The sequence below is a fragment of a genome, assembly GCF_019968985.1.
Source record: "MAG: Porospora cf. gigantea B chromosome Unknown PgB_NODE_220_length_28077_cov_127.213, whole genome shotgun sequence".
Lineage (NCBI taxonomy): Eukaryota > Apicomplexa > Conoidasida > Eugregarinorida > Porosporidae > Porospora > Porospora cf. gigantea B.
The window spans coordinates 348-28,077 of record NW_027178806.1 but is presented as its reverse complement, the minus strand read 5'-3'; the positions used below and the strand labels follow the sequence as shown (position 1 = coordinate 28,077).

Here is a 27,730-nt window from a genome sequence, read left to right as displayed (position 1 = left end):
TTCTCTGCACAGCGAGTCGCAACCAAGAAGCGCTTCAATTTGCTGTTGACGCAGCGACCCATGCCCGAGCTTTGATTACCTACTCTTGTGTAGATTTTTGTATGCCCGCTTAAGCCTGTGAAGTGCGGATGGCCTGCGACAGAAACCATGTTTACCTTCGTCGGAGCCGCGACATAGCTCAGGGAGGGGACCGTAGCCAGGGTGTGTGAAAGGCGGCACGCTTCCTTTTGGTGGATCCGTTGGTTGCTCGTTCCAGATAACTGGAAGTTCGGGCGGCTTCCAGCCTCTCTCAGTATTCTGGGGCACTGCCACTCGTCTTCTGTCGAAGAGAGACGTCTGAATGTTGGAGGGCACAACCTTGGCTTCTTTCTCCTGCCACAGGCCGCTCCACGTGGTGAAGGTGTCCTCTCCACCTTCTGCATGTTGAGTCTCTGACTCGACAGGCCAAGAGGCGTCTGGAGCCCTCTCCACCTCAGCCGTCTGTCCCCACTCTACGTCCAGTGTTTCAGACCAGGCAGCACAGCCAGAGTCCTCTTCTTTCATCACGAAAAAGTTCGTTGTGGAGTCTGATTGTGTGCCTAGTGAGAACGGTGACTTTTGGGGCCTCCTAGCCAAGGTGTCGACAGGGCTCGCAGGAACTACCCCCCCGCCACCCCAGACAGGCTCACTGACCGTAGAGGTCTCCCAATGGGTGGGGTCAGTCTCTGCTAGTGCAAGATCCGCCGCGCCGACTGCAGAGGTGACCGCCTCCCAGACACCGGGATCCATGTCCAATAAGTCTGCGGCTTTCTCTAGAGAGAGGCCGGAGCCTAAGGCGGCTGAAAAGCTGTTTGTACGTAGTGTGTTAACTCACAGATCTGTGGGGAGGTCCCGCCCAGATAGCTGCGCTACGCGCCGCATGAAGCTGTTTCGATCGTCAGGTTGGGCAAGGGACGCATGGATCTCTGAGTGTAGGTAGGTTTGTTGTAGCTGAGATATAAGGTCTCGAAGCGATGCAGTGTCCTCTGCCAGAAGCCAGGATAGTGACTCGGAGCACTCCAGAGGACCGAGGTTGACAGGGAAAACTAGTTTGAACGTTCGAGAGCAGGCGAGAAAGTCTTCTCTAAAGTCTTCTTTTGACGCCAACAGCATTACACACGAAGGTCCAATCAACGCTACATCCCCGATGAGTCCCTCTACGAGGTCATCCGCAATGTCCACTAAGCCGCTTAGGGGTGAGGCAATGACTGGCAGACAGGGAGCCGCCGACTGAGTGCCGACCCAGGTATTGACCCGCCATCGAGCACACATGAACAGCTTACGGTCCTTCAAGTCGAACTGCAGCCCACTCGGAGCGACCAGCCAGCAGTCGTCGGGAACGTCTGCCAGGTACGTCTTCGGTGGGTTTGCGTCCGGAGAGATGCGAAGTGGACTGAGAGGGGCGAGGTCGGCCTGGAATACCGACGCATACGAGATGAAGTGCCGGTTGGACATGGCACGGTTCAGCTCATTCCACCAGCTCCAAGCACATCTGAAGAGTCTAGAGTAATTTTCCGACGGGGAGAGCACCGCTGCGGACCCCTTGAGTTGCTGTGCTAAGGCGGAAGTCAGCACCAGGAGGCTGAGCTCTGCGCCCCAGACCTGAGTCATCAGGCCCATGAAGGCCGCTTCGACGTTCTCAAGGAGCGCGTTCTCAGGGGAGAAGCGCTCTGGAAGGTTGACAGCCGGAGGGGTCAGCACGCAGCGTCCACCGTCCAACACAGTTACGCTCCACGATTGGATATCGGTCGCTATTTCGCGTAGAGTTGCGTCCTGGCTGTGTTCGACAGCGACTTTCAGTGCGGCTAGGCACTCCAGAGGGCTGGAGTTACAGAGAGACATCAACACGCCCCCCAGAGGCAGCTCCTGCATCCTCCGTATCGAATTCTCTAACTGCAGCTCCCATGCAGCCTTGGGCCACACCATCACCTCTGGGAGGTCTGCTGTTTCTAACGTGTCCATAGGTGGGAGCTCAACTGTCGGAGCCGGTCCCTCCAGTTCTTCCAGGAATTTTATAAGCTGGGCGGCCTTCGATGATCGCGAAGCCTCGACATCCACAGGCGGGTACGCAGACTTCGAGACAGGCTGTGCTTCTGTGACCCGCTCTTGGATATCCGACTCCTCATGTGGGGTTGGGGTGGGACCCCTCCTCTGCCGTTTTGGTGGGTTGATGTGCTGAGGTTCTCGGTCGCGATCTCCAACGGGCGCGAGGTGCTCGAGGAAAACCCTCTGAAAAAGCAAGACGTCGGCAGTAGGTGGACTGTAGCAGTACCCTAAGAAGTCCGGTGGTGCGGTATTCTCCGTGACCCACAAGGAAATTAAACTGGGGTCTTGCGGCAGATGGAGGGTGCGAGGGCTACAGCATGTCCCACCGCCAAGTTGGAGAAGGCTGATTGGATCCTTGTACGTCGATGCAAGTTTTCGGTCTATGTCTGTTGTTTCCAGTTCCCAGACGATGGCCTTGGGAGCGTTCATCACTCGCCAGATAGTGCCCTTCGAGGCGGACAGGGTCTCCTCGGCCCGCAGAGGTCGAGGAGTGAGAGTAGGTTCCTCCGCTGTCTCGGAAAGGGAGGGCATCAGCGCAATATCTCGTACCTCGAGTGGGTAAGCTTGGTCTAGATAGCTGAAGTGGACCAAGGGAAAGTTTGTCGGACCCAACAACTCAGCAACCGCCCGCTGAATGCCTACGTCTGTGTGCTTAACTCCCAACTGTCTCACTGGGCATCGCCACTCGAACGTCGGACAACTCTCTGGTGGTAGGGTTGATGGCGAAATCGAAGGTGTCTTCTGTAATGGTTGAGTTAATGAAAGGGGGCAGCACATCCGCTGGGATGTCGATACCGCTGTACTGGAATCGAAAGATTGAGATTGACGAAGGGGTCAACAATGGGTAGCCTGTCATGGTGTCACACCCTGCGAGTGGACGGGCGAGTGAACGACTGGAGGTGTTAAGCGCGAAACACTTTAGGAACTGGGGAAAGGGGTCCCGAAAAGGTTGCCGAAGAATTATCCACGGCAGCTCAAAGCCCGCGTCAGCATTAGACAGGTAGCGTTCCAGCGGATTCTCGACAACTAAGATGGAAGGCGCCAGCGACCGAAGCACCTCTTCCTCCACGGCTGTCTTCGAATCGAGGATATTCCATTGGATAGAATACTCCACCTGTCTTTTTCCTGTGCCCAACACGGCTGCTAGTGACTGGTCAAAAGAGGACAACACGGTGGAGAAACCCCGCGGAAGTGCGGGAGCAGTTAGAAGGCGTTCCTGGTGTCGTGACAGCAGGTGGAGGTGCCCCTGGGCGGTGTGGTCGTAGAGTCGGTAAGGAAACAGGGGAAACATTGGTATGGATACACTAGCATGACATGTTCTGCACACAGCAACCCTAATGCACGAACCAGAGCGGTTGTGATGGCGATGATCTTCGCATGCCGCTCCGTGATTCCTAATTGGTAAATTGCATGGCTGCCCAACCACATGACCAGTGAGACGGCCAACCGTTTCTCATCAGCGATCATCGATTCAAGATCGTTCTGGTCGGTGACACCAGCGTTGGGAAGAGCTGCCTTCTGTTGAGGTTTTCTGACGACGAGTTCACTGACTCGTACATCACCACCATCGGCGTGGACTTTGTGAGTGAGAGCGATACCGGCCACTCAGAGATTTCGAACCATCCAGATCGACGACAAGATCGTCAAGCTGCAGATTTGGGATACAGCAGGGCAAGAACGCTTCCGAACGATTACTTCAGCGTATTATCGCGGCGCGAATGGCGTGATTGTGGTCTGCGATGTGACTAACCCTAAATCGGTGGAGTCTGTCGACGGATGGATGGCAGAAATCCAAAAGTACACCTCAGAGTACGTCACGTTGATGCTAGTCGGGAACAAGACCGACGATGAGAACAGAAACGTCACTGAAGAGGAGGTGAAGGCCAAAGCTGCTGCTCATGCGGTTCCCTACGTCCTCACGTCTGCCAAGACGGCAGAGAACGTGGAGGAGGCCTTTGTGAGGCTGGCGCGCCGAATTATAGAGCGTACCGACGAGTCATCAGCGATGCCGGCGGCAGCCATTGGGTTGGACGACAGAGACGAGTCTGCTTCTTATTCGTGCTGCTCGTGAGGTTATATTCGCTTCTTTGGGTGACGTTGTTACATTTTTAGCGGCGCAGTGGTGATGTGGTCCACCACAACTCGGTCTCCTTTTTCGCTGCCTTCGTCCTCGAAAACCACCAGCACCTTCCCTGTCGTACCGAACGAGTCGGACACGTGGCCGTGAAGGCCGCGCACTGTGTTGATTGCCGGCCGGTGCAGGTAATATAGGGCGTGGGCTTGCGACATGAAGGCTCCCTTGCAAACGGTGGTTGTCTGTTCTTTGACTCGGTCAACGACGAGTTCTCTCTGTACAGTCTTCCGCATCCGTATCAGACTCGAGGCGGGATGCGATGGGGCGTCCAGCAAAGAGAGTATCTTACCGTGGAAAGCTATTCGACATTGGGCATCCGAGGTGTCAAGGTCCATACGGCTTCCCAAAAGGACAGAGCCACCAGGAGCTCGAATGCGACTGTTGAGACAAAGAACAGCGACTGAATTGTCTTCCAATTGTTCTCCAAAAATGCAGGTGGTCTCTTCAAGCCACCGTAGAATGGGCTCCCTATAATGATGGTCGGGGTTGAGCAGCAGAATTCGTGCTTGACAATGCGAGTGACCGATAGATACGTGGAATGATGACTTGTGACGTATGGCTCCCTTAAAAAATCGCACTCGCTGCAGCTGAACCAGCGCTACATTGAAGGCCGTGCTAGATGAGGGGAGTACAATCAGACCACGTTCCAGTTTAGCTATCTTGGGCACGCATATAGCGGCACGGTCACCAGAGGTAATCTCCTTGACGTTCTCCTTGAACACTTGAATGGACTTTACACGTCGACAGCGATCGCCGTCATTGAGTGTTACCACTTCCACCGTGTCACCAACTCGCACGCTACCCTGAAGGCAAGTGCCTGCGAAAACGCAGCCTTGACCACTGATAGTGAACATGTGGTCGAAAGAAAAGACGAACGGTAGGTTCCGCGGCCGGCTCCGAGGCACCAGGGCTCCGAGAGTAGCGCTGAGGTCCGTGATGCCCTGGCGGTCGGTGGCGCTTGTCGTTAGGACAGGCACATCGCTGCCAAATTTGGTCTTGCTGAAGACACGGCTGCGGAGGTTCTTCTCAAGAGACAGAAGCTTGCTGGGAGTCACCAGGTCCACCTTGTTCAGTACCACGACGAGGTGATCCACCGTGCATTCAGCAAGTGCCAGACACTCTACGGTTTGTACTTGTACCCCCTTGGCGGCGTCGATGACCAGCAGCACACAGTCGATGATGGCTGCCGAGCCGATTACGGTCTTTACTAGCGACGCGTGGCCAGGACAATCTACGAATACGAGACGTTTCGCGTCGACAACAACAGAGCTGAAGCCCAGGTCCAACGTGATACCTCGCTGCTTGCTTTGGGGGTGCTTGTCCAACGCTGCCGTCGATAGCACGCCTGCGAGCGTCTCGTGAAGGGCTCGCACAAGGGAGGTTTTGCCGCTGTCGACATGACCGAGGACTCCAACGTGTAACATTCCCTCAGAAAAAATAGAGACGTTTATGGTGGCCTCGCTGACAGCAGTGGGTCTTACGTAAGCCTGAGTCACGATTGGTTCCTCAATACATCTATAATGGGCCCACGAAATGTAGAATTCGTCATCTTTGTTAATGCCGCCTAAAGCCAAAGCGAAGTCAGGGGGGAAGCAGCTCTTCAAGAAGGTGTCTTTGGTGCAAGCCATTGATGATCAGGGCAGTGTCTATAAGGGGTTTAACATCTGGTCGACGATGGCGCCAGCCTGCAAGGCCGATAGGGACCTCCTGTTTGCGAAGTGCGCGGTGCAGCCTGGATCCACGAACGAGGTGCTGAAATGCAAGCAGGTGGAGCCTGAGGACCCCACCGAAGAGGTGTTCGACGTTCCCCAGGAGAAGGCATGGAATGCCAACAGTAACATCAACCCCCTGCTTTTGAACGACATCGGTATGATACCACATACCAACGTGCCTTGCGTACTGGATTTCATGAAGTGCCGTTACGTTGAGAAGGAGATCTATGTCACAGCGGACCCTCTACTTATCTGCATCAACCCGTTCAAGAACGTTGGCACAGGAGGTGACGACTACATTCTTATGCATCGAGATGCGCCCGACCACAGCAAGCTTGGACCCCATACTTTCGGTCTCTCCCGTACCGCGCTTGACACTATGCACAGTGTCCGCAAATCCCAGACTCTCATTGTGTCTGGCGAGTCTGGAGCGGGCAAGACGGAGGCTGTGAAGATGGCCATGCGCTATTTCGCGGCGGCTAAAAGCGGAAAGACCGACACTACTATTCAGGATGCCATTATGGGTGCCAATCCTGTCCTTGAGGCCTTTGGCAATGCCAAAACAATTAGGAACAACAACTCCTCACGTTTTGGCCGATTCATGCAGCTGCAGGTCCAGGCCGCAGGGGGAATGGAGTACGGGAGTGTTCGAAACTTCTTACTGGAGAAGTCACGCATTCTATTTCAGGAGGACACCGAGAGGTCATATCATATTTTTTACCAGCTGCTCAAGGCCGCAACTCCTGAGCAGAGGACGACGTGGAGGCTTCGCGACATCAATGGTTACAACTTCATCAACCCAGCCTGTCTTGATACCCCTGGAATGGACGACGAGGAGGAATGGACTGACTGCTGGAAGGCTTACGAAAAGATGGGAATGCCCGTTGAAGAGCAGAACTCGATATACTCCATCCTATCGGCAGTCTTGTTGTTCGGCAACGTCGGTATTGGAGAGGCGTCCCTCGATGGCGTGCCCAATGCAGGTATCATTCCTGATGACCAGAAGGCCACCTTTAAGGATGCTTGCGAGTTGGCCTTTCTTGATCCTCAAATGGCTGAGGAAGGAATCTGTATTAAGATATCCATGGCAGGCGGTGCTGAGATCCGAGGTCGTTGGACAAAGACTGACACGGAAATGCTTATGCACTCCTTGGCGAAGGCCCTGTTTGACAAGCTATTCGATTGGTTCGTCATTAAGCTGAACCACACCATTGAGCCTCCAGGTGGTTTCGAAATGTTCATGGGCATGCTGGATATTTTCGGCTTTGAGGTGTTCAAGAACAACTCGCTTGAGCAGCTCTTCATCAACGTAACAAACGAAATGCTACAGAAGAACTTTACGGATGTTGTTTTCGAAAAGGAGCAGAAGCTGTACAAGGATGAGGGCATCAGTGCTGCTGACCTGGTCTTCACGTCGAACGCCGAGATCATCAATGTTCTTACAGGTCCCAAGAACAGTCTCATGACCTGCCTTGAGGACCAGTGTTTAGCTCCGGGAGGCAACGATGAGAAGTTCCTTTCGGCTGCGTACAAAATGCTGGAAGGAACCACAGAGAAGCTAGTCAGGTCCAAGGTGGCCGGCAACGTCAACTTCATCATCGACCATACCGTCGGCGAAATCCAGTACAACGTCGAGAACTTCCTGTTTAAGAACAAAGATGTCTTGAGAGGTGAGCTGATCGAGGTCGTGCAAGCGTCGACCAATCCGGTTTCTCATGGTTTGTTCGAGGGCGTGGAGGTTATCAAGGGAAAATCAGCGAAGGGGCAACTCATTGGATCGCAGTTCCTTAACCAGCTATCGGCGTTGATGGAGTTGATCAACTCGACCGAGCCCCACTTCATTCGTTGTGTGAAGCCCAACGAAGAAAAACTACCCCTAGTTTTCAATCAGGCGAAGATTCTTATACAACTCCATGCACTGTCAATCCTCGAGGCTTTGCAGTTGAAGAACCTTGGTTATTCTTACCGAAGGCCATTCACGGAGTTTCTATTCCAATTCAAGTTCGTAGACCTGGGCATTGCGGAAAACCCCAGCCTTGACCCTAAGGTCGCAGCTCAAAAGCTGTTGGAACGAGCGAGTATAACTGAGGGTATCGCTATTGGCAAGAGCATGGTCTTCATGAAGCCCGACGCGATGAAGGCTGTTGCAGCCAAGCAAAGGCAAATGATGGCTTCTTGGGGCCCTCTCATCTCGGTGCTAGAGTCGATGTGGGCAATGAGCAAGCTCAAGCAGGGGTATTCCGTCCGGCATACACCCATGAGTCGCATCCAGGCACTCGCCAGAAGGAAGATCAAAGGTGCCCACTCCCCTCCCAGCGCCTCGTCTACATTGGGCTGGTACAAGCAGCAGAGGTGATAGTTGTATAACCAACTCAGCACTCACTACCGTGCACAGATGATCAAAGCAAGTAGAACAATCGCGCAGCCGACCGGGAACGCCACGATGAAGTACAGCCACTGCCACAGGCTCAGAGAGCCACTCTTATGCTCAGAGTGGTGATGATGCTCAGAGTGGTGATGCTTGGCACTGCTTTCCATTTCGGATCCTTCCACCAAGCTAGGTCTTGGGGTGGAATCGGGACATGATTCTTGGTCGGGCTGGTGGATTGGTTGGTTGTCTTTTTGGAGGTTGTCTTCTCCGTCTATTTCAGGCCTCGTTTGTATTTCAGGTACAACAGTAGACTCGCCCACTGTCTTGGCTTTGGAGCTGTAGGCAGTTACCTCTGCGTCGTGTGCACTGATCTTTTTCTTGGAGTAGTCGTGTTTTGCGTTAGCGGCTGGATTTGGCACTCTGTGCCCTTTATTCTTGTGGCTTTTGTGGTTTTTCTTGCCGTTGTGATTATCATTCTCGTTGTTCTTTTCCCCGTTTTTCTTTTTATGGGTGGGTTTCCCCTTATGCTTTTCGTTGTCATCGTGGTTCTTGTTGTTGTTCTTGTTGTTGTGGTGCTTTTCGTTGCCTTGAAGGAAACGTAAGGAGTCATCATCATCCCCCCCGCCAAGCTCGATCTCGCCCTGAAGGAACTGCACTGGCAGGGAATCGTCAAACATCCAAGTATCCGTCTCTTCAGGGCCTACAAGTACCATGGAGTCCTGCGCCTCACCCCTCTGTTCAGGTTCCTCAAAAATTACAGTTCCGTCGTCTCCCAAGAGTTCGCTGAGCAGGCTGACCAGCGGAATATCCTCCACTTGTCGCATCCGGGCCGAGCAGGGACTGTCCTTGGTCTTCTTCAAGGCGGGGTTAGCGTCACTTTGCAGTGCCTTGTCTAGCTCGTCAGTCATAGTCTTTAGCTGCTTCTGGATCTTGCTCTCGCGCTTCTTCTTGCTGATGTCGGAGATGACGTCTAGTTGTTTCAGAGCGGCACTAGAGTCTGAGAGCACTTGCTCCTGTTGGTCCTCTCCTAGATTTTCAGCCTTCTCTACCTTCGACGACAAAGCCGTCTCGGCGGACTGTGTTGTGCGGTCTTCGCTCACTCACTTTCTCTCTCTTGGCCCGGTCACGATCTAATGCCTTCTGCTCGTTAGCGAAGTCGCCTGCCAATGATTTGAGATTCTCAGGAGAAAGGAGCTTCTTGGTCTCTTCGGCAAAAGCTTTGGACTCGGCTTGAGTCTTTAGAGTTTCGTACTGCTTCGCGGCGGAATTCCTGACCTCCGCCTCCTTTTTATCCTGTTGAGCGGCCTCTCGTTCCCTCGCCTGCTCCTGTTGGACAGTACGCTCCATCAAGTCGGCGGCTTTTTGAGCGGATTCCTGTTCTGCGCCCTCTTCCAGCTGCTTTGCTAGTTTATCCGACTCGGTTGGCTTCTTGCCCTCCTGATCGGCCCCCCGTAATCTCTCGTCCGGTTTTCTCTGCTCTTTTAACCTCTTCAGCTTCTTATCCGCACTTAGGCTCATTGCGTTTACGTCGGCCTCCAGTTTATCCAAAACCTTGTCCAGCGCGTTGACCTTTGTTTCCGTTGCTTCCTTGCCGTCTTTGGCTCGAACCAATACCGACACCAGAAGCACCAAGATCCTCATGTATTTAAGACCGGCAAATATCAATTCGTTCTGCGAGGGCTCGGCACAGGTCATCGCACGTATCAAGGTCTGTAGCCGCTGACATTTCACGTCGAACTGTCGCTAGCACTTCACCTTGTGAAACAGTTGCCACGGCAAAGCTTGACTCAGCGTTTCCCCCCCCTGTGTGGCATTCGTAGGCGATTGTTGACATACGTTCTTTGCATTTCTTTCCTCTGGAATCCTCATCAACGTATCTAGTCCGTAGACGCTTTCTGAAGTCTGCAACGGCAGTCCCTGGCCCTGCAACGATGACGATGCTTTCGTGACGGCGAGTGACAGCGAAAACGCGACACATGACTCCCACTTCGCTGGTCCATTCCTCCAGATGTCGCAAGTAACTGGATGATTGACTAAGATGATCTCACATCTTTGGACACCTCATGTGGTCGAGGTGAATAGCTACGAGTGCCGGCATCGTATCTACTCACGGCAGACGTGATCCTGTACAGCCGTTTTGTCTCAAATGCGATGGCGCGTATGGACAAATAATGAATGTGTTCTTTACAGTCATTTTTAGCAATCTTCAAAGGCCAAATAAAACGCCGCCATGTAAGTGTACGTTGTGCGGTTTATAGCGCCGCACTTCGAATGAAAAGTAATTGAAGAAGCCTAACACATCTTGCTTATTGCTACCTGCCTCCAGCCATAGGGCAGCTCCTGTTGCGACACTGGAAGCATCTCACCTCCTGCAGGTCGGGACAACCAGTGGCGGGCGGTGCGTTAGTGAAGCAGAAGGGGCAGATATGGTGTGCACCTCCCTGCTGATTGGTAGTCTTGATGGTTTCCCATTGGCAAAGAGGGCAGCGGAAACGAGCAGCGGCAAGCTGTCCGGTGAACGGAAGTCTTAAGGGAGTCGCTGCGCACGCACTGCACACCAGATACCGATCTCTGCTTGCGTGTGAAGACATAAGATTGGCGGGATGGCCGCAGCGACAGGTGCTCAGGTTCCTAGTGACAAGTCGACCGGTAGACTGGATGTCGTGGCCTCTCGGAGCCAGACGTTCACGCAGTGCCGTCTCGAGGATTTGTGCGGAGTTGACGACTCTGTGTGGGCCCTGTTTCTGGCTCACAAGTCAAAGACACGGCGCATCCGGCCTAGGTGAAAAGAGAGCACCTCCTCCTTCGACTTTGCGCCGGAGGCAATCTGTGTGAGGTCGGCCTCCATCTCGGACCGTAGGAAGGGCTTAGCCAAGTCGAGGGCGTCACTCTGGCGAGCAACCTCCATATGGCCCTCGACGAGTGCGAGGCCGAGATCTGTAGGTTCGAGGCGACGACAGTTTTCGCTGTCGGCGACCTTCTTGTTAGCGTAGTGCCTTTCTTGAACTGTTTTAATGTGCTCATGCATCGTGGCGTCGGTTCCAATGCCGTAGCGGTCCATCAGGCCAATGAGCTCATCCTCGGCCAACAATAAAGGAGGTTGAGTTTGGCCATTCGTAACCTCGATACCTGTTATTGGCACCGTTGCCCCTTCTTGGAAGGTAGGAATGGATTTATCTGTCCACTGATCAAAAATGTACACGTCCAGGTAATTCCGTTCAGTGACAGTCAACCCGGAGGTGTCAAATTGCTCCCCTGCTACGTTCAATGCGACAGATACTTGAGCCCCCTTGGCATCGTCGGAACACGAAGCCAGAAAATGTCGAGTGACCAACTCGTAGAGGCGCCACTCATCTGTATTCTCGAAGGCCGTCTGCTCAAGGGATTTCACCGGGTGGATAGGCGGATGTGCACCGTCGCTTTTTCCTCCTTTGCGGGGGCCGCAAAACGGACCATCTGGTCGCAACATCCGCTGGACAAAAGAACCGAAGGATCCGTGGTGGACATGCGCCTCAACGAGAGGGGTGAGGTCGATAGTTTCGGGGTATGAGTCGGTTTCAGTTCGGGGGTATGATATTATTCCCCGGTTGTACAGGCCTTCCGCGAGCCTCATACAGGCGTCAGAGGCCATCCTTAGCCTGCGCGCGGCCAGCTTGGTCAAGTCCACTGTGGTTAAGGGCAGAGGGCGTCTACGGAATGTATGCCGTCCATGAACAGTGACTATGTAGGCGCGAGATTCTTGTTGAATGGCATCCAAGACGCTGAGCACGGGTAGTCGTCGGAAAAATTTACCCCGGTGCCACTTCAACGTGCAAGGGGTGGGGCAGGCCACCGTGAGTTCGAGACTCCAAAAGTCCTCAGACGTGAATGCCGCGCGTTGCATGTGGCGCCGAGCTATAAGGCCAAGGGTGGGGAATTGACACGGGCCATAACTTAGGACCTTTGACTCGATATGGAACTTTCTTAGTAGTTTGGTTGTAAGGTGGCGAGTGAAGGCGGCGCCTACTCTTAAGTCGAATTCCTGCCTCGCGTCGACGGCGATACACATATTCTCGTTTAGGAAGCCCAATGTCTCGCAGGCTCTGTGTACGTCTGCTGGAGTGAGAGCTGAGAATACAGCCCGTAGCACTTTCAACCCCGGGTTGGCCTCAACGCACAGCTGCCGCACTTCACTGGCGATGTTTTCTCCTTCCCGATCGCAGTCGAGCCAAAGGATCAGAAAGTCACTGGATGCTGAGAGCCGTTGGAGATTTTGCTTCAGGGGTGCTTTCTCGGGAGGGACGTGTTTTTGCACAGGAGCGTCGAACAGGGTTGCGGGATCGATTCCCCAGTTCCGGTGCGTAGCCTCAAACTCCAACTCCATCAAGTGTCCAGTGACAGATGTCACCTGCATAGTGACATCCCCCAGTGTTTGATTCGAGAATTCGAACTCCTCAACAGGGTTGAATTTGCTGTCAGATTTAACCTGTGTCGAGCGAGACGGGTACTTACTCGCCGACGCGGTGCTTCGGAGGAGAGGTGAGTCGCAATCGCTCTGGCTACGCTGGGTTTTTCAGCCACGTTTAGGACGCGAGTACGCATAATGCAAAGGCGAAATGCTGTTTATGTTGATAAACAAAAACTGTAAGTCAAAATATCATGTTCTCCATATCCGCGAGGTCAGCGTCATCGGGCTCGTCCCATGAGGGGTTCGGTTGCGTGACCTCGTGCACTAGCAACGGCTCCGTGGCCGGCATCTCGTCGAGGTCCAGTTCATCGAGCTCGTCGAGACTCAGGTCGAGATCCGCAGGAGGAGAGCGTGCTGTCTGGGATAGCGGAACGTGTACAGATTGGATGTCGGGGCCTGTACAGAAGGCGTCGTTCCTCGGTGGCTTTTCGTGCTCAAGGCACTGTCGTTTGGATGAGCAAGGAAGCGGTTCCGTTGGTCTTTTTCGGGGTTCGTGCCCGACTGCCTCAACATAAAACTGATACAAAGCGTTATCGATGCCTCTGATTGCGGAATTGACGCTGGAGACCAGCTCCTCAAAACGCATCATGTGTTCCGAAGGCGAGGTCGCAGAGGTGCTCCACTCGCTCATAAATGACTAATAATATCATACGCTCACGTCGAGAGATCCTTTGAATTTTCGCCGGCGAACATCCTCCATGGCGGCGGAAGAGTGCATTGCGCGCTGCTTTACGGACTCCAAGGTGATTTGACGCGTCTCGTGCTCCGTGGCCTGTATGACCTCCATCTGCCCGTCTAGCGTGGATGTCATCGACTGCCATTTGCGATTGAGCATCTTCCAGATCTGCTCATCAATCGTTCCAACGGCGATAAGGTAGTGGATGTCTATGGAATGGAAATCCGTCCCCATTCGATGTGCTCTATCTTCCGCTTGCATCATCTGACCTGGCACCCAGTAGAGCTCAGCAAAGACCACAGTGCCTGCTGCAGTGAGGTTCAGGCCGACTCCCGCCGCTGTTATCGATAGAATGGCGACGCGACAATCCTCGCGAGCCGAAAAGTGTCGAACTTGAGCTTCGCGTTTGTCCTGTGAAACTGATCCGTCAATGCGGATGTAGTCAACGTTTTCTTTGAGAACGACCTTCTCGAGGTGATCAAGCATTGTGCGGTGGTGAGCGAATACGAGGAACTTGCAGCCCGAGAGGAGGACGTACTTCACGTAGTCACCCGCTGCCTTCAGCTTCGCTTGGGCAGTTAAAGCAAACAGCTCTGACACCTGTGGGGTGATGACGCCATCACCATCACTCCGCTTGCCAAAGGCGTCACCCACATTCTCCAGTCGACGAGCGAGCTCTCGCATGTCCGAGGCAGCGAGTTCAACAGGGATTCGGCTACGCATCTTAGGTGGAAGTTCCTTTTGAACGACGCTCTTGAGACGGCGGATCATCACGGTGTTCGTCAGGTAGACATGCAGTTCTTCGGAGTGCTTCGAGCCAGTGTGTTCAACACGTCGAGACCACTGATTCAGTTTTTTGTGGCAGAATCGGTCGTTGAAATCGCGGTGACATGCGAATTGAGGGATGATAGCGTTGACTTGGGTGAAGAGTTCAGACGGCTTATTCATGGCTGGGGTGCCGCTTAAGAGGAGGACGCGTCGTGCACGTTGCAACATTGGGAGAATGTTCTGCGATCGCTTGGCGTCACCGCTCTTCAGATAGTGGCTCTCATCCACAACGATCATGTTGAAACCGAAATTTTGGAAGGCGGCATTCCTTGATAGCATTTCGTAGGAAATGATAACTATCTTGGCTCTTTTTGAGACGGCATCCTTGCCAGAGCGAACCACCATGATATCCGCGTCGAGGCTTTTCACCAGGTGTGGGACCCATCTTGCGGCTTGGTCTCGCCATTGGAACCGTACAGAAGCAGGGGCCACCACCAGCATCGGCCAATCATCTTGATAGAACGCAGCAGCGGCTAGGGCTTGCAGAGTTTTGCCTAGGCCCATCTCGTCGCCTATGAGAGCTCTACCATTGTTGTGGATCACGAAATTGAGGCCAATGAACTGAAAGGGACGTAGCGATCCCATTAGCTGATTACCGACCAGGTCCTGCATACGAGGAAGAAGGGCTGTTGTCTCATCGTCCATGCGATTTCGTAGGATATCAGATACCTCTTTTGGGAGTGCGACAGCGGGTGACTGCGATGGGAATTCCCTAAACACGCGCAATACGAAATCAGGGATGAACTCGACTGCAGGCACCTCGAAGGAGCTGGTGATGACTTCCTTCACCCTGCGGTAGGACGCTGCTGGGAAGACATCCCCCCGTTTGAAGGGTGCCAGGGCAGACCAAAGCAGCCGTGGTAGGAAGCTACAATACTGGCGAGCCTTGAGCGGTCGTGTCTCTTGAAAGCAGAGGACGCGGAAGTGTGAGTCGTCGCACAGAACGAGAGCCACACCCACTTCAAGCTCCGTAATCCCGTCGCCACGCGCAGGGGAGGGCGGCACTTTCGGAGTTGAGACCCGGATGGTGCCAGCGAACTTCGACAGGACGTGTTCCTGGAAGCGGCGCAAGTTGGGCGCTGTGTAGGCGCGGCCCCGTGCATACCTGTTGGCGTATCAAGTTTCGCGACCCATTCGCAGTAGGCGGCATCTTGATCCACGACCCATTGGAACGTCTTGCCCTTATGCTTGCCAAATGCGAGCAATTCATAATCCATCTGAAAACGGATATTTGCAGTTGGCGAATCACAAACAAATGGACATCTCAGCGGAACACAACAGGTTGGTGTGTTGCTTTCAAGCTTCCAGAATTCTTCAGTGGAGTCAGAGAGTAGGACCTTGCCTTTGATAAACGTCGCTGTGCTAGGGGCTGGACAAATTATTCTCGCCTTCCGAAACTAAATCCTCAAGTCTCTCCTGTGTCTCATCGCGCGGACCATGCAGAGCTTCCAAAACATACTGGTGACTGTCTTCATTCTGGAGAAGGGGGGCCTCCTCGGAATCATCTCGGTCGCTTGTTGAATGAAGCCCTCTTAAGCTATTGAGCCCCTGAAGGATGGGTGGCTGCCGTAAAGACCTCTCTTCTGCGGAGTCCAGCCAGCTTAATTGCCCAAGATCGTCCAGCAGCCGCGGTCGCGCATCGTCAGGTCGGGAGCTGTCCCAAACCGAAGGCAAGCGATCGAGATCAGAGGTGGCTTGAGCCCTCTCAGAGAAACTGGATCTGTGTATGGCAGGAGGCGAGTCGACGTAGCTTTGCCACGTGGCATCTTCGTCGACACCGAAGGTCCAGGCGTGCATCGCTTCTCTCGACATATCCACGCCTCTGGGGTTTTCGTCGGACGATTCTGGCGTTGACCCCTCGTCTGAGCCTCCGGATTGTCTTAGCTGTTGAAGGCGTAACTGCATCCGAGCTTCGGTGTTGACTTTTGCGTCCGCTGACTGGTCGGATCTCCCCTCGAAGAGAATGCGCATCTTTTCAGTCAGCTCAGCGGCGCTATGACCCGCAAAAATTACGTCCTCGGCGCTGCATTCTGACTGGTAAAGCCTGGGGTGGAAGAATGGGATCGTCGCGTCGGATCTCCAGCAAAGCTTGGGCACCGGCAGGACTTCCTCGTCGATGACGCACACGACTGGAAGGCCGTTAAGGCGAACTCGGCCCTCATACTTGGCGAAGTGGAAAAGCAGAAGCACCAGCGGGGTCTGCCAAGCCAACAGGATATAAGTCCATGCCACCTCGTTGTCGAAGGGTCGAAGACGGTTGGTGAGATCTGATACCCCCAACAAAATCAGTGTGCCCACGATTCCAGCAAACTGCCAGAGCCAGGATAGCCAGGGGTATATCAGTGGATCGAAACTGACTCGAAGCCACTGCGGGAAAACCACCAACGCCCATCCAGATACGATGGCAGTGCCGAAAATCGCGCTTGGTAGAAAGTTATACTGAACACCGCCGAGCAATATCAACAGCAGCCACTGGAATGCGAGGTGTATTGCAGAGAGGCAGCTGAAGATGAAGACGCGACTTCGACTTTGGAGAGAAACGTGGACGTTGAAGTGAGACAGCCACAGATGAACGGTCATGGCTGTGAGGTAGGAAAAGAGTGTAAGGCTCAAGAACTTAACCTCGTTTCTTGAGATTGTTGAGAATCGGGGGTTGTTCATCTGCAAAGACACGTCCCATAATTTGCAACGGAGCCAGCAGAACAGGAAAGATGACAGCCCAAAGAAACCATGCACCAGCATTAGCGGCAGCTGCATTAACGGTTCAAACATGTCTCACGTTTGGAGAGCGCAGAATTATACGCATGCGCGTGCGTATAAGACTGGTGTGCTTCCGCCCCCAGTCACGCGATGCATAGCGATACCATAGCGTACGACAGTGAGAAGAGGCGACCAGGGCCAACAACGGAGCCCCGACACGTACGACCAGAGGAACCCAGCGCAAATACAGTGGATCTAGTAGCGACAGCAGCCATATACAGAAGTACATGACTGCGATGTGCGAGGCGTAGACCCAGGCTTGGGCCCTCGGAATCACAGTGGCGTGGACATCCCACGAGATTGAAGTCGCGGCCAGGTTGAAGGCCAGGTGCAGGAGGAACGTTCCTAGGCGGAGGTCGAAGGGGAGGGACCGCAGAACGACGTCGCCAACGTCCATCTGATCGACGCTTACGCCCTTCGCGTCTTGGTTCCATAGCCGTTGCGAGCTGCAGAGAAATGCCATTCGAAGGTGTAGGTCCAGGCATTGCACGGCCCAACAGGCACACAAGGTCGCCAATGCCGCGCAGAGGTAGGTTCCTCCGAATGAGTAGGGGAGGACGACGAGTGCAGGCGTGAACGCAAGGAGTTGGAGGCTGTGTCTTAGATCATAGGCACCCACAGTCGGTACTGGAGCGTTTCAGACGTAACAAAGTTCAGCGCTTGGATGTTAGAGTGCACCGGGTCTGGAGATATCGGTGGCACAGGACAACCCATTAGCTGTGATGGACGAAGTCTCCACTCACGACCTCCCGAGGATACGCAGGATTGAGCGGTCTAGGTTCGTAAGGGAACGCCAACAGAACCTTCAGCGCGAACTCACTGTATAAAGGCGCAAGGTAAAATAGGTACACCAGAGACGGCATCGTCACGGTAGCAAGCGACATAATCTTCCGTTTGAATCTAACAGCCGACATGTAGGCCAGTGTGGGCGATGACCTCTCCGTGACGACGTGAGCCGTGTTGAACCTCCGACGCCAGACCAAGGCATTCTTTATCCAGTGCCAACGATCCTCAAATACGACGTCGAACTTCTGGAGCTGCGCTTCGACCCAATAGGTGGTCATTTTTACATGCTGTGAATCAGTCACGAAGAAACGGATCTTGGACCTATTGACGGAATCCAGTGGCTTTCCGTTGCTTTACGGCTTTTTGTCGTTGCCGTCGCACCTGATCCACGTATTTGTACTCCTCGGGGGTGCAGTATCCTTTCACTAGACCGAAGAAAATACCTCCATGTGTCTTGGGCTTGCCGTTCGGCGCCTTCTGACCTCCACTTCGGTGTAGCTGCGTGGCCTCCATGTAGAGCTCCATGGACTTCACCGTGCCTACGGCCTTCACAGTGCGAGCAAGCTTCTCGGTGTCCTGCTCCATCATGGCTGTCTTCAACATTTGCACCAGAGCGCTGTCTGCTGCGTCAGCGTCTTCCAGCGGGTCAGTAGCGGGAAGGCCAAGGTTCTGTGTTAAATCTCCAACAATCACACCTCCTTCTCAAAGCTGCTTTCGATGAGCTCCAACACCTGGGTGTGTCTTTTGATGGTCGCAAGCAGCCGACCTGTAACGTCCCACTCGTCGGGGGTCGTAACTTGAGCGAGAGGCGCAGTGATGTACGTGTCATCCCAAGGCCGGTATCCTTGAAGACCCCATAACACCTTCAAAGCTTCCCTGTTCCCGCAAGCAGCGGCGAAGAACACTGGAGTCCGCCCGTCTATGTCGCGGATGTCCAACGGCACCCCTTCGTTCGATAGGCGCATAATGACCTGTGCGCAGCCCTTCATTGCCGCATAATGAGCCCCATTGCGACCGTGTGTGTCAATGCAAGGCCACTGGATGTGTGACCGACCAGTGCCTCACCCCATAGCAATCAGCTAGCAGCTCTATCATCGTGATGTCGCCGTCAAAACAGGCAAAGTGGTACAGCTGGGTTTTCTTCCGCCCTATCAATGAGCAAGCGACTTGCACCTCCGTGGGGCCCGCGCCTCTGTTTAGGAGGAGTCTGGCTGAGTCCGAGTGCCTCCCGACAACCGCAGTTGCCAGAGGGGTCCAACCTGTCTAGAGGTGGTATTTGACCCACCTCTTCGGTCCTTCTGTTCAATCAGCGCAGGGTCGACCATCTGCAAAAGGCTCGAGAGGGCACTCGGCATCGCCGTTGCCACATGCAGCACGCATTTGCCGTGCAAATCTCTGGGTGACCGAATGCCGAGGTCCTCACAAATGATTGCATCCGCCTGCCCTTGTTACGAGTCTCCGGATTTCTGCCGTATCAGGACAACCATAGAACGAGGTCCAGAGGGCATTCACAGCCTCGACGTCTTCAATGGTGGAGTCGAATTCGAATCCTATCGCTTGCGGTACCTCGTCGAAGGGGAGAGAGGTGCTTGGTAGAACGTCTTTGTCAAACAAATCATGTTCGTCCCCATTAATCTCAACATCTGTTACCTTCCCATTCAATTGATCTTCCATTCTGAATGATATTAGAATGTGTCACGCGTTCAAGCATTTCATTGCCAACAAAGTCAACTGTTCTCATAAGTCCACAAAAGTCAACCGTTGTCACAAGATACTCGTGCCGCACAGTTAAAGCTTATCATAGAAGTTATCAAGGGGAGGCAGGTCAGCCTTCAGCCCCTTCCTCTGTCGGATCTTGCTCACTACCTTGCCAACCATGGAGCCCTCCTCAAGAGCGCAGCCCGGGAGCAACTCCCAGTGATCGAAGACGCACTGAGGGAACGCCTGCCCGGAAGTGGCCGCCCGCAGAGCAGTGGTGAATCCGAAAGACTCAGATACGGGGAGGTAGGCCTTGATCTGGGAAAGGGGAGTGCCCTCTCTCTGCTCCTCGCCAACGACGATTCCTCGTCTCTGGTTGAGAGTGGAGTAGATACCGCTTGAGGCCTCCATAGGGCAAACAATGTCCACAAGGAAGACGGGCTCGCATAGGGAAGGCTGCGCGGTCAAGCAGCAGGCAAACATGCACCGTCTGCAAGTAGGGGAAATCTGTCCTGCACCGCGATGAATAGTATCCGTGTGCAGCACGCAATCGTGGAGGCTGAACAACACACCTCGAAGGTTCTCCTCGCACAGAACACCCTCCTTGGAAGCCCATTGGAAGGCAGACACACAATGGGGCTGAATTTCCTTTACGTACTGAACTCCGGAGGTGGAGTCGACCAGCATGTTGGGTCCAGAAATATCAGGTCCGAAGCACCAGATCTTGGCAGCAAGGTTCTTATCGAAGTCAAACTTCTCAGAGAGCAGGTTGGCGCGCTCCTTAGCATCGTCGCGTGGTCCAACCTTGCCGTCCTCAATCAACTCGGGCAGGCCCTCAACAAGAGGCTCGGCCTTCATGTAAAGCCTGTTGTGCTTGTTGGGGGACTTTGAGAGACACATGATGTTGGACAACTCAGTGACGGTCTCCTTGTAGGATACAACTGGGTCCGACTTGATGAGTTCGATCTGAGCGTACTCCTCCTCAAGGTCCTTCAGGCAAATCTCAATGTGGAGCTCACCGCAACCAGCGATGACATGCTCGCCGTTGTCTTCGGTGGTACAGACGACCAGTGGATCAGACTTGGCCAGCTTCTTCAATCCATCGACCAGTTTGGGAAGCTCCTTGTTGTCCTTAGGCTTGACGGCCACACGCACAACAGGGGACACAGAGTATTTCATGTCCGCGATATTGTGAGCAGTGTCCATGGTGGTGATGGTTCCCGACTTCAGCAGGTACTGATCAACACCGACAAGGGCGACTGTGTTACCGCAAGGCACATCCTGAACCTGTTCAGTGTAACGTCCCATCATAAGCACGGTTCTCTGGATGTTCTTGATGAAGAGGTCATCCTTAGTGCCGGGGACGTAATGGGGTCCTTGGATGCGGACCTTCTGGCCGGTGGCAATGGTGCCGGAGAAGACACGTCCGAAGGCGTAGAATCGTCCCTTATCAGAGGTGGGAATCATCTTGGAGACGTACATCATCAATGGGCCTTCAGGGTCACAGTTGCGAATTCCGCGGGCGGCGTCGTCGTCCATGGGGCCTTCGTAGAGGTTCTCCACACGGTACTTCTGGGCAACGATGGGGGAAGGGAGGTGAGCGCAGATCATATCGAGAAGGGTGTCGCCAGCAGGAAGCCAGAGCTGCATGACGCGCTTCAGAAGAGGCTTTCCGGTGAGGTTCTTGTCGTCACCCTTGATCTCAATGCTGAGAGTGGTGAACATCTTCTCATACTTGACCTTGTCGTCGTTCATGATGGCCGTGAATAGAGTGCAAATCGGCTCCATGATGAACTGGCAGAAACCGCGTTTGGATCCCTCCACGCATGTCTTAGTCCACTTCTTCGTCTTAGGGTTGAAGAAGTTGTCGCCCCAGAGACGTTGCATCATCTTAGACTTCTCCACACCGAACTTCTTGGCGTAGATCTTCGCGAAGCGCTCGACGGTGAAGGCCCAGCCGTGAAGACCGGATCCGAATGAGACGGTTCCCTTCTCGGGAGCAACCTGCACGTCACCCATGGACTGATCATTGTAGGTGGCAATGATGACGTTGGCAGATTCAATGGTCTTGTTGAATGTCTGGTACATCTCTTCGGGTTCCATCATAAGCTCGAGAAGGGCTCTGTCGACCTTGTTGACGTGAAGAACAGGCTTGATCCTCTCAACAAGGGCCTGGCGAAGCACGGTCTCGGTCTGCACCGACACACCCTCAACGGTGTCGACAACCACCAAAGCACCATCAGTGACGCGAAGAGCAGCGGTAACCTCGGACGAGAAGTCAACGTGCCCCGGGGAGTCAATCAGGTTGATAAGGAAGGGTTGCATGCCTCTGCCATCCTCGATATCAGTTGAGAAGTACATCGAGATACCAGTGGACTTGATGGTGATGCATCGCTCCTGTTCATCCGCACGGGTGTCGGTGAATCGAGCGTCACCAGCAGCCTTGGCAGAGATGATGCCCGCCTTGGAGACAAGCGAGTCCGTAAGGGTGGACTTGCCGTGATCAACGTGAGCAATCACCGACATGTTGCGGATGTTGGTGGGGTTACCCATGATCTCGCGCATCTGATCGACTGTGAAGTGCACCATGTTGACTGAAGGCTGTTGGCTGTAGGCTGAGAGGGTACACGTAAATCAGGGTATTCGGAGCCGTTTTGTCCCAATGTGTGGGCTGTGTGGATGCTGCATGTGTTTCTGCGTAGAGACAGGATCGTACCTTTACATGTTGTGTTTAGCAAATCGCCATGTTGGCGGCCAAGTCCATACAGGATCATTAGATGTTCTGGTAGTACCTTTACATGTGGTGTTTTAAATCACGAGCCAAATCATTAGACGTTCTTCTGGCATATCTTTACATGTGGTGTTTTAAAACACGAAGCAAATCACCAGGTGCTGGCGGCCAAGTCCAACTCGATTGTCTTCTCTGACCAGTGAGTGTGACCCCACTCAGGATGCACCTCGATTTCGTCCGAGACTTCAATGCCAGCGGCGGTAACTGTGGCAACGCGGATTTTATTGGAAGCCGAACACTCCCTCGCAAAGACGATTTTGAGACACTCCAGAGCCAGATGTTTGGCTTCCGCCTCCGTGAAGTCCGGTCTCCACTCTCGTCGAAGGTGCGGCATCGCAAAGTAAGCTGCAAAGCCAGTCGCCACTTGATCCTCCTCGAAAAAAGTGCCATACATGTCCGTATACCCTAGATAGGGTTCCGCGCCGAACCCAGCGATGACAACGGAGTTCCAAAGAGGATTGACCTTGGACCGGCGGTTGTAGTACACGCGGTTCAGATAGTGAGCGATTTCCTGTGGCTGTGTCTTGTAGCCGTCACTGCGAAGGAAGTCCTTGGTCTCCAGGGCCTTAAGCATGCTGCTGACCTCTTGGAAGTCTGAGTGTTCACCTGACATACAGACCACGGTGTTGTCGTTCACGTTGCAGAATCGATCCACGTCTTTAAATCTCTTCCACTTCCCATAGGAAACCATGGTGTCGGCAGCAATTAGGACGCCCCCTGAGTACTTGATTGCCACAACGGAACTGGTGGTGGTGATAGGCGATAGGGTCCTCTTGTTGGGGTCGTCGTGGACACTTAGCACCGGCATTTATTAAGGTTTTTCAGAAGGATGTCATGCAGACCTCGGTCTCCTCTCTGCGGCTCCGTGAGGGAAGTGTATGAAACCCTCAAAGGTTCATCATGAGCTCACAAATGCCCCTGTCCATGTCCTCCTCTTCCGAGCCCAGTGGACGGGCGATTGTGTTGTTGTCGGGGGGCTTACGTGTGGCTGAGAGGGGGAGTTGGGGAAAGTAAGGCACGAGAGAGTCCTGGAATAAGTGATAAACTGCAAACCTTTGATTCTTACCTGATGACCAATGTAGACGTTGTTGTAAAGCCTCCAGTACACCTCCCGGACTCGTCGCGCTGGGTGGAAGAGTCCCTGGAGAAGGTACTGCAGCATGACTCCTGGGCCCAACGCCACACGAAAACCATCCACCGCATCAAATACGGCCTGCGTAATATGGGGTGAGGTCTCGAATATATTGGGCCAGATAAAGTTCATCAGATGAGTGAGCGCGTCTTTGCACCCTAGTCCATGGATGCCAAGAGCGAGGTGCTTGCACGTCCACGCCGCCGTCTGCCTGTGTACCATGTCACGGTCTGCTAGCGCGTCTTCCAGAAGGGGAGTGATGGAGTATACGTAGTCCTTAGCCATCTCTCCTATGTACTCGAACATGAAGCTCGTCGCCTTCAGAACGCCGTTTTGAATGTTGCAGTCCGGGGTTTTGTACTCGTTCATGAGTGCAGGCAGCACTGTGTAGGGCATGCAGGTCTCAGCGACGATGGCAATGGCGATTGTGGTGCAAACTCTGAGCTGCCGTTCCTGGACGCGGAGGTTGCTCAAGAGAGTTGCGATGACGTCGTGGGGTCCAATGGTCCTCGCGATGTATCCGAATGTGTTGACGGTGGAGCGGCGGATCGATTTCTTATGGGCTTTCAGCATCTCAAGAAGATTGAAGCAGATTCTGTCCCACTCATTGGGACTCACCAAGTCTCCAGCTCGGTCGGCGATACGACCTACCAGGTCGATGATGTTCTCCTGAACTTTCTCATGGCGGTTTTTTAGGATCGGGGTCAAACGAGGCAACATGTCCTTGATGGGGGGTTGGATCGATTCCACAGGCAATACATTGACAATGGCTTTCATCCCTCCAATAATGGAACCGAGTACCTCTGGGTACTCCTCAGAAAGGTACTCAAATAAGAACATGCCAAGGTGTGCAAGCATTTCCTCCTCGCCGCACTTCAACATTACCACAGCCACTCGCTGCACCAGATCGGCAGCGTGCATACGAACACGGGCACTCGGCGTCTGTAGGTGCCAGCGAATGACGCCAGCGATTTGAGGTAAGTACGGCTTGATCCTGCGACCGAGACAGTCACAGACGACACCGAATCCATTAAGAAGGACGGTGGCATCGTCGCTGGAGTGCTCTTGGAACGCGTAGATCATGCCGTCAATGAGATTCTCCTCAAGGCGAGTGTCGATATCTGATACGCCCAGCTGAGTTATGATCAGCTCAATGGTTTCGATAGTCATCCGACGATAGGGCTCCGAAGGGTCCTTCAAATGGAGAATCACTCGATTGAGAACAGTAGCGACCCCAACACGCTTAGCCATCTCCAAACTGCAGTCCACGACGAGTCGCAGATTTCGCTTATCCAGCGCGTTCCTCACGACCCAAAAATTGCTGACGAAGGGTCCAAGAACCTCGTTGTCAATGTAGGCTGCGTCTAGCCCGTTACATACGATGCAGCATTTCAACACCTGCAGGACCACCTTCTTCATTTCTTCATACGGCGTAGAGAACTCCCTAATGAGAATCACCATGACTTCGCGAGTGTAGTAAGAGCTGTGCTTCGGATCCATCAGAGGAATGATGCAGCCGATAGCCTTGAGGTAGGCGGCCAAGCTCTTGCCCCTGTGATCGGCGATTCCCTGCCACAAAGGGCGTAGAACGCAGTCGAAGGCCTCGATCCCGTAGGGGGCTGCAGCTTCAGCCAAGGCGCTGATGGCCAACCCAGTGATTGTACGCACCTTTTGGTTCTCATCCGTGAGGCCATGGGCCACGATCTCGACCAGCGGTCTGAGGTGTGGCAGGGTGCTGGAGCCCATGAGAACCGCGGTTTGGTGCACGATCTTGATGCCGGTATGTCTGGCCTGCCAGCTCTTTTTTGATTGGCATACGGCCCTCAGAAACAAGATGATGGACGAGATCCCAAGCGCTGACGCGACGACCGCGAATGCCCGAGCAGTGGTATTGCGAACGTACTCGTCGGGGTGGTCAATGTCTGGCCGCATCGTAGCTATCATGGTGGCCAAACCAGCGGCTTTTGAGAGGTTACTGATGATCTCGCGACCCTCCACACGAGCGAAGTAGTCTTCATCTATGAGCATGGGCTCGATAACCACTAGAATCTTGTGCACGTAGGGACGCAACTTATCATCCAGACGGTACATGATCCGATCTATGACCTTCACGAGAAGGTGGCGTTCTTGATCATCCAGAGTAGACTGCATCATTAAAGGGAGGACCTGATCAAAAATCGGGCCAGCCCCGAATTCGGTCGCTCGGCTTGTGAGTTCCTTCAGTGCAAGTCGGCGTACCGCAGGACTGCCATTCTTCACCTTTAGCAGAAGAATAGATATCTTTCGACTCATCTGTTCCTCGGCGGTGAGTTCGTCTTCGACGGTCTCCTTCAGCAGCGCAGCAAAGAAGTGCATGTCAGAAGCCTTCAGAGACACCTCACCAAGGTCATCGCCCAATGATTGCTCCAGTGCCGCCTCCTGCTCCTGTGGCAGTCGAGGACCTTGGTTCATTGCGTCTGGGATGTCAAAAAATGGAGTGCCGTCGTCTGCGGTGCCGATAGGAGTGCGAGTCAACTCAGGTCGAATCATGAGTCTTTGTGTCTCGTACCCAGCAGGGGGCTCCAGAATCTCATACCCACGCTTGGGTAAAATGCGGTCCAAGTCCTCCAACGTCAGACGTTTAGCCCACTGCTTGGCTCCAGCCCCTCTTCCCGCCACAATGGTGTCTGGAGAGGCGTACATCATGGGAGTCTCCCCTGTCATTCCGAAACCGTAGGGGGTGCCCGGAGTAGCCCCGCCTATGTCGTACGGCGTTTCCCCAGGCGTGGCCTGCGCTGCTGGCGCTGGAGTGAATTGGCCGTCCCAGTCTCCTTCCCATTTGGTCCGTTTGGGGTTAGGCGTGCTGCCCTCCGCTGTCTCACCCAGGATAGGCGTATCGCAGGGGTCGCCGATTTCGATTAAAGGCGTCGTATCCAAGTCACGTCGCATATTGCAAATTTAAGTGGCACCGCTAGTATCTCACAGACGCAGAAACCTCCCTCAATTGAGGTCTAAGCTGTACTGCTTCGTATCGTAGACCTCCTTCTTGGTCGGGTTCAACTCTTCATCTAAGTCCTGTAACTTGTCACCAAGGATTCCTAGTGCGATTTCCACAATCTGATATGCTGGCATCGCGCCTGAAGATTCCACCGAGAAGTGGAATCTGTCGTCGTGCTCCGAAATACGAATCATTCGCGATAAACCACTTGTGTGGCAAAGCTCTTCACACTCGCCGCAGAAAATGCAAGCCTCGGCGTTGGCCACCTCTAAGGTTCCATCGTCTCCGTCACTGAAAACGTCATCTGACCGGAGCTCGAAGACCCGTCGTGGACAGCAGTCCACAATGGCCTTCTTGATCTCCTGACTGAGAGTTTCCGAGCGGGTCTTGTATATATGAATCCGAGGCTCATGTCTGTACACAGCAGGCGTGGCTGGGATCCATTTTGCGTGCAGCTTGCCGATGCCCTTCACTGCTGTCAAGGTGCATTTCAAGCGTTGCCCTTTTCGGAGCTTGCAGATTCGAATTCCTTGAGCTCCTTCTCCCTGTGGCATGGGCATTGGTATTCTTGTGCTGTAGCCGCTAGCCACCGGTTGAATGTCAAGGTGTGTAACCGTCACCTCGTCCCCGTCGCACATGATATCCAGGGAGAACTGCACAGTGCACTTGACGCAGTGAGAGGAACACGGGCATTGTTCTCGAAATTTGTAGCTCTCGACGTCACGGGAGTCTATTGGTAGGAGGCCCAGTCTATGAACGATAAACTCGTCATGAAGTGGACTTGAGTTTTGCTCCAAGGTCACCAGGTCAATAGCTAGTGTGGGGACTTCGGCAATCATGATCCGCCTGATTGCATTCGCCACCGACACGTCAGTGGAGAACATTGAGAACTCCGTGAGCTCTGGCGAGACTTTGGTGGCCTTAAGCCTGGGCAACCGTTCTACCACCATACAAGAATTCCGTATTTTGGAGGATGGCTTCCAAGGACCCCGATGCGGAGGTTAACAAGGACGCTCCTGCCGATGGCCCGTTTTCCCTGCTGGAAGCCAGCGTGAAAGACAACTCGCAGATCCTGATTAACTGTCGCAACAACCGCAAAATTCTAGCACGAGTGAGTTCAAGGAAGGGAGTTTACGCAGCTGAAGGCCTTTGACAGGCACTGCAACATGGTCCTCACAGAGGTGAGGGAGATTTGGACGGAGTACCCGAAGGGGAAGAATGCTAAACCAATCAACAAGGAAAGGTTCTTGTCCAAGATTTTCTTGAGAGGGGACTCGGTAGTGATGGTTTTGAGGAATCCCAACTGACCCTGTATGAATTCGCCATCTGACAATCGATACTCTGTGCAAATGAA

At 53.7% G+C, this 27,730-nt stretch overlaps 15 protein-coding genes across 28 annotated transcripts; 3 read left to right on the top strand and 12 right to left on the bottom strand.

Moving 5' to 3' along the window:
• Positions 1-75: 75 nt before the first annotated feature.
• KVP17_004008 (uncharacterized protein) lies at positions 76-3,355 on the bottom strand (the record flags this gene model as incomplete). 4 transcript variants are annotated; one of them, XM_068521830.1, is made up of 3 exons in its annotated part: positions 76-826; positions 854-2,708; positions 2,737-3,355. In XM_068521830.1, 3 exons carry the CDS (start codon positions 3,353-3,355, stop codon positions 76-78), a joined length of 3,225 nt encoding a protein of 1,074 aa, XP_068376856.1. The 4 variants fall into 4 exon arrangements, with proteins under 4 accessions (XP_068376856.1, XP_068376858.1, XP_068376855.1 ...); XM_068521832.1 differs by lacking the exons at positions 854-2,708; positions 2,737-3,355 and having other exon boundaries at positions 76-768; XM_068521829.1 differs by lacking the exons at positions 76-826; positions 2,737-3,355 and having other exon boundaries at positions 850-2,595.
• Positions 3,356-3,474: 119 nt separating this feature from the next.
• Positions 3,475-4,135, top strand: KVP17_004016 (uncharacterized protein; the record flags this gene model as incomplete). 2 transcript variants are annotated; one of them, XM_068521846.1, is made up of 3 exons in its annotated part: positions 3,475-3,497; positions 3,525-3,645; positions 3,674-4,135. In XM_068521846.1, the coding sequence occupies 3 exons, from the start codon at positions 3,475-3,477 to the stop codon at positions 4,133-4,135; spliced, it is 606 nt and encodes a 201-aa protein (XP_068376872.1). The 2 variants fall into 2 exon arrangements, with proteins under 2 accessions (XP_068376872.1, XP_068376873.1); XM_068521847.1 differs by lacking the exons at positions 3,475-3,497; positions 3,525-3,645 and having other exon boundaries at positions 3,845-4,135.
• Positions 4,136-4,164: 29 nt separating this feature from the next.
• Positions 4,165-5,622, bottom strand: KVP17_005321 (uncharacterized protein; the record flags this gene model as incomplete). The annotated part of the gene is made up of 1 exon (XM_068515126.1): positions 4,165-5,622. The coding sequence occupies one exon, from the start codon at positions 5,620-5,622 to the stop codon at positions 4,165-4,167; it is 1,458 nt and encodes a 485-aa protein (XP_068376874.1).
• A 133-nt stretch (positions 5,623-5,755) lies between these two features.
• Positions 5,756-8,266, top strand: KVP17_004004 (uncharacterized protein; the record flags this gene model as incomplete). The annotated part of the gene is made up of 1 exon (XM_068521822.1): positions 5,756-8,266. One exon carries the CDS (start codon positions 5,756-5,758, stop codon positions 8,264-8,266), a length of 2,511 nt encoding a protein of 836 aa, XP_068376848.1.
• Positions 8,267-8,292: 26 nt separating this feature from the next.
• KVP17_004013 (uncharacterized protein) lies at positions 8,293-9,976 on the bottom strand (the record flags this gene model as incomplete). 2 transcript variants are annotated; one of them, XM_068521841.1, is made up of 2 exons in its annotated part: positions 8,293-9,357; positions 9,386-9,976. In XM_068521841.1, the coding sequence occupies 2 exons, from the start codon at positions 9,974-9,976 to the stop codon at positions 8,293-8,295; spliced, it is 1,656 nt and encodes a 551-aa protein (XP_068376867.1). The 2 variants fall into 2 exon arrangements, with proteins under 2 accessions (XP_068376867.1, XP_068376868.1); XM_068521842.1 differs by having other exon boundaries at positions 9,386-9,922.
• A 1,054-nt stretch (positions 9,977-11,030) lies between these two features.
• Positions 11,031-12,862, bottom strand: KVP17_004015 (uncharacterized protein; the record flags this gene model as incomplete). Of its 2 annotated transcripts, XM_068521845.1 has the most annotated exons (2): positions 11,031-12,746; positions 12,773-12,862. In XM_068521845.1, the coding sequence occupies 2 exons, from the start codon at positions 12,860-12,862 to the stop codon at positions 11,031-11,033; spliced, it is 1,806 nt and encodes a 601-aa protein (XP_068376871.1). The 2 variants fall into 2 exon arrangements, with proteins under 2 accessions (XP_068376871.1, XP_068376870.1); XM_068521844.1 differs by lacking the exon at positions 12,773-12,862 and having other exon boundaries at positions 11,031-12,674.
• Positions 12,863-12,909: 47 nt separating this feature from the next.
• Positions 12,910-13,359, bottom strand: KVP17_004012 (uncharacterized protein; the record flags this gene model as incomplete). Its single annotated transcript, XM_068521840.1, has 1 exon — positions 12,910-13,359. One exon carries the CDS (start codon positions 13,357-13,359, stop codon positions 12,910-12,912), a length of 450 nt encoding a protein of 149 aa, XP_068376866.1.
• Positions 13,360-13,374: 15 nt separating this feature from the next.
• On the bottom strand, positions 13,375-15,449 carry KVP17_004011 (uncharacterized protein; the record flags this gene model as incomplete). 2 transcript variants are annotated; one of them, XM_068521839.1, is made up of 2 exons in its annotated part: positions 13,375-15,311; positions 15,338-15,449. In XM_068521839.1, 2 exons carry the CDS (start codon positions 15,447-15,449, stop codon positions 13,375-13,377), a joined length of 2,049 nt encoding a protein of 682 aa, XP_068376865.1. The 2 variants fall into 2 exon arrangements, with proteins under 2 accessions (XP_068376865.1, XP_068376864.1); XM_068521838.1 differs by lacking the exon at positions 15,338-15,449 and having other exon boundaries at positions 13,375-14,877.
• A 145-nt stretch (positions 15,450-15,594) lies between these two features.
• On the bottom strand, positions 15,595-18,056 carry KVP17_004009 (uncharacterized protein; the record flags this gene model as incomplete). Of its 4 annotated transcripts, XM_068521835.1 has the most annotated exons (4): positions 15,595-16,983; positions 17,012-17,585; positions 17,612-17,709; positions 17,736-18,056. In XM_068521835.1, the coding sequence occupies 4 exons, from the start codon at positions 18,054-18,056 to the stop codon at positions 15,595-15,597; spliced, it is 2,382 nt and encodes a 793-aa protein (XP_068376861.1). The 4 variants fall into 4 exon arrangements, with proteins under 4 accessions (XP_068376861.1, XP_068376862.1, XP_068376860.1 ...); XM_068521836.1 differs by lacking the exons at positions 17,012-17,585; positions 17,612-17,709; positions 17,736-18,056 and having other exon boundaries at positions 15,595-16,893; XM_068521834.1 differs by lacking the exons at positions 15,595-16,983; positions 17,612-17,709; positions 17,736-18,056 and having other exon boundaries at positions 16,997-17,455.
• Positions 18,057-18,099: 43 nt separating this feature from the next.
• On the bottom strand, positions 18,100-19,452 carry KVP17_004007 (uncharacterized protein; the record flags this gene model as incomplete). Of its 4 annotated transcripts, XM_068521826.1 has the most annotated exons (5): positions 18,100-18,447; positions 18,474-18,815; positions 18,844-19,037; positions 19,064-19,173; positions 19,202-19,452. In XM_068521826.1, the coding sequence occupies 5 exons, from the start codon at positions 19,450-19,452 to the stop codon at positions 18,100-18,102; spliced, it is 1,245 nt and encodes a 414-aa protein (XP_068376852.1). The 4 variants fall into 4 exon arrangements, with proteins under 4 accessions (XP_068376852.1, XP_068376854.1, XP_068376853.1 ...); XM_068521828.1 differs by lacking the exons at positions 18,474-18,815; positions 18,844-19,037; positions 19,064-19,173; positions 19,202-19,452 and having other exon boundaries at positions 18,100-18,381; XM_068521827.1 differs by lacking the exons at positions 18,100-18,447; positions 18,844-19,037; positions 19,064-19,173; positions 19,202-19,452 and having other exon boundaries at positions 18,468-18,767.
• Positions 19,453-19,566: 114 nt separating this feature from the next.
• KVP17_004005 (uncharacterized protein) lies at positions 19,567-22,065 on the bottom strand (the record flags this gene model as incomplete). The annotated part of the gene is made up of 1 exon (XM_068521823.1): positions 19,567-22,065. One exon carries the CDS (start codon positions 22,063-22,065, stop codon positions 19,567-19,569), a length of 2,499 nt encoding a protein of 832 aa, XP_068376849.1.
• A 293-nt stretch (positions 22,066-22,358) lies between these two features.
• KVP17_004006 (uncharacterized protein) lies at positions 22,359-23,075 on the bottom strand (the record flags this gene model as incomplete). The annotated part of the gene is made up of 1 exon (XM_068521824.1): positions 22,359-23,075. One exon carries the CDS (start codon positions 23,073-23,075, stop codon positions 22,359-22,361), a length of 717 nt encoding a protein of 238 aa, XP_068376850.1.
• Positions 23,076-23,154: 79 nt separating this feature from the next.
• On the bottom strand, positions 23,155-26,327 carry KVP17_004003 (uncharacterized protein; the record flags this gene model as incomplete). The annotated part of the gene is made up of 2 exons (XM_068521821.1): positions 23,155-23,295; positions 23,334-26,327. 2 exons carry the CDS (start codon positions 26,325-26,327, stop codon positions 23,155-23,157), a joined length of 3,135 nt encoding a protein of 1,044 aa, XP_068376847.1.
• Positions 26,328-26,378: 51 nt separating this feature from the next.
• On the bottom strand, positions 26,379-27,326 carry KVP17_004014 (uncharacterized protein; the record flags this gene model as incomplete). The annotated part of the gene is made up of 1 exon (XM_068521843.1): positions 26,379-27,326. The coding sequence occupies one exon, from the start codon at positions 27,324-27,326 to the stop codon at positions 26,379-26,381; it is 948 nt and encodes a 315-aa protein (XP_068376869.1).
• A 23-nt stretch (positions 27,327-27,349) lies between these two features.
• KVP17_004010 (uncharacterized protein) lies at positions 27,350-27,529 on the top strand (the record flags this gene model as incomplete). Its single annotated transcript, XM_068521837.1, has 1 exon — positions 27,350-27,529. One exon carries the CDS (start codon positions 27,350-27,352, stop codon positions 27,527-27,529), a length of 180 nt encoding a protein of 59 aa, XP_068376863.1.
• Positions 27,530-27,730: the final 201 nt, after the last annotated feature.